This window comes from Raphanus sativus, chromosome 3, assembly GCF_000801105.2.
Source record: "Raphanus sativus cultivar WK10039 chromosome 3, ASM80110v3, whole genome shotgun sequence".
Lineage (NCBI taxonomy): Eukaryota > Viridiplantae > Streptophyta > Magnoliopsida > Brassicales > Brassicaceae > Raphanus > Raphanus sativus.
The window spans coordinates 13552128-13554640 of record NC_079513.1 but is presented as its reverse complement, the minus strand read 5'-3'; the positions used below and the strand labels follow the sequence as shown (position 1 = coordinate 13554640).

General features: G+C 39.3%; 1 protein-coding gene across 1 annotated transcript; it reads right to left on the bottom strand.

The window, feature by feature from the left end:
• Positions 1-1033: 1033 nt before the first annotated feature.
• On the bottom strand, positions 1034-1881 carry LOC130509996 (uncharacterized). The gene is made up of 3 exons (XM_057006332.1): positions 1729-1881; positions 1438-1650; positions 1034-1363 (listed from the first exon to the last, which is right to left on the bottom strand). Exons 1-3 carry the CDS (start codon positions 1879-1881, stop codon positions 1034-1036), a joined length of 696 nt encoding a protein of 231 aa, XP_056862312.1.
• Between the last annotated feature and the right edge of the window lie 632 nt (positions 1882-2513).

Below are 2513 nucleotides of genomic sequence, written 5' to 3'. Positions count from 1 at the left end.
TTTTGGTTCCTAGGATCAGATTTTGGATAAATTTTTGGGTCTTTTGAGTATTTGAATATTTTCGGGTATTTGTTTATTTTTGGCAGTTTGAGATTTTGGGTATTTTCTCGGGTTTTCGGGTGCTCCGAGTCTTTTTGGATCCTGAATAAACCTATCCAGACCCGCTTATTTACCAAAAACGTACATATTATATATATATATATTATATATATAATATATATATATATAATATATATATATAATTTGAATTATGGATCCTAACCAACCCAGGCGTGAAAGGAACCAACCCAAATTCAGACCATGGATATCTATTGAGTTATAATATTGACTCAAAGGACACAGACCAAAAAAAACCAATTCTTAGACGATCTGAAGACCGGAATGCCCATGCCTACTCTCACTTATTATATTTTATGTGTATTTTGTAAATTTATCACTACAAGAAAACATATTATTTACCAGGGCGCTTTTCGTTGTAAATTCGTTGTAAAAGGGGATTACGACGAATTTACTTCGAAACGCGATTCGTTGTTAATCGTCCGTCGTAAAAGAAGATTCGTCGTAAACGCCACGTAACGGTTACGAGTTAATGAATTCGTCGTAAAGGAGAAGGAAAGCTTTCGTCGTAATGTCCACGTAAACACTCGTTGTAACTAACTCGTAAAGGTTCGTCGTAAAGGAGTTGTAAATATTTCGATGTAAAATACACGTAAAAGTTCGATGTAAATTCGTTGTAAAATTTACGACGACTTTACATCTCCGTCGTTGTAAACTCGATGTAATTGTTTACATCGTATTTACGAGTACTTCGATGTAAATTCGTTGTAAACTTTACGACGAATTTACATCGTTATTTTATTTATTATATTAATTATATTAATTTCATTTATTATTTTATTTTATTTATAATAAAATTGGAAATTATAAAAATTAAAATTTCAAATAATAAAAAAACAATTGTTTAGAAAATAAATATTCCATAAATAAATTTAAGTTTTAATATTTTACAAAACAAAATTATAAAAATAAAAATCTACGGGAGCGATACATCATCAAAGTAGCCAGTCCCGCTCGGTCCCTCTCCGCTCGTTCCCGCTCCCACTGGATCGGTAGATTCGGGATCCCGTTGTTGCATCCCGAGAGCTTCTCGTCTGGCCGCCAACGCTCTCTGCATGGTCGGGTTCCCCATCGCCATAATATCCAACAGGTTCTCGAGAGAGTCTAAACGCTCCTGCTGGGTATCCAATCGAGCCTGCATCTGAGAAGTCTCTTGGGCCCGTCTAGAAGAGTAAGACGAAGTCGCCCTTGCGACTTCGTTGACAGAACCGATTCCCACCGTCCGGCCCTTCTTTCTTGGAGCGACCTACAAAAAATAATATTAAATAGTTAATATTGTTGAAATAGTAAAATTAATTTAAACTAGCTTTTAAATTTTACCTCCTCGAAGATCCTGTCGACCTCTTCCGTCGTCAATTTGACGGGTAATCCATCCGGAGACTGCTGGGTGAGTTGCGTCTCCCGCTCATCAACCCGAGCAGCCACAGTGTTGAAGAGCTTCTCGGATGCAGGATCAACAAAAGTCCCGTCCGGTTTGGCGTGAGTCATCTTGAAGAGGTCGGACAAAGATGGCATGACTCCGGTCTTCTCAAACTACAAAAACCAATAATAAAATATTAAATATTGAAATTCAAATTTATTAATAAAATAAATATTACAACTAAAACTTACAGCGTCGAGACGGATCCCGGCATGAGGTTTTTGCCCGGTGGTATGAAGCATAGGCAAATTCCCGTCTTTATCCTTGGTCTTACGGGAAGCGGAGCAGGAGTTGGCCTTCCGGATTGAGCTGGGTAGCTTCCAAAAGGCGATGGGCCATCCCATACATCCTTGGTGACCCCAGTGGGCTTCCCGTCATAGCCGTAGATCTCCCACTTATCCTTCCAATCCGAGACCGTGTTGGTAAGGCGAGTCCTCGCCTTTGCCTCGAATTCCTTCTTCACCATTTCGGTGATTCCTAAGGACCAATTCCACCTTTGCTGAAACAAACAAAATTATGAAACCATTAATAATTAATAATTAATAAAAATAATAAAATTAAATATTAAAAAGAAAATTGAAAAATTACCGCAAACTATTTAAACCAAGTGGTCTTGACGTGATCTGGAGTCAAATTGAACCAACTTGTTAATAAAATATATAAAAATGATTTGAAATTTTTAAATTATAAATTTACTTACCAATAAGTACCCGGCGGTCTATCGGGGTCCAAAACGTCCATACCTTCCCATCCAGGCGCGGAAAGCAAATCCTCCAACGTATATCTTGCGTATGGTGCATGAGGAGGCACCCGCAAGTCTGGATGAACTTCTGCCCCTGGAATGGGCTCCTGCGGAGCTGCTGGTGGAGGAGGTGGAGCCATCTGAGCTGCTGGTGGCGGAGGTGGAGCCATGTGAGGTGCGGGAGGAGAACTCCAAACTCTCTGAGATGTCTGAGAGTCCGGAACGGCATCAGAA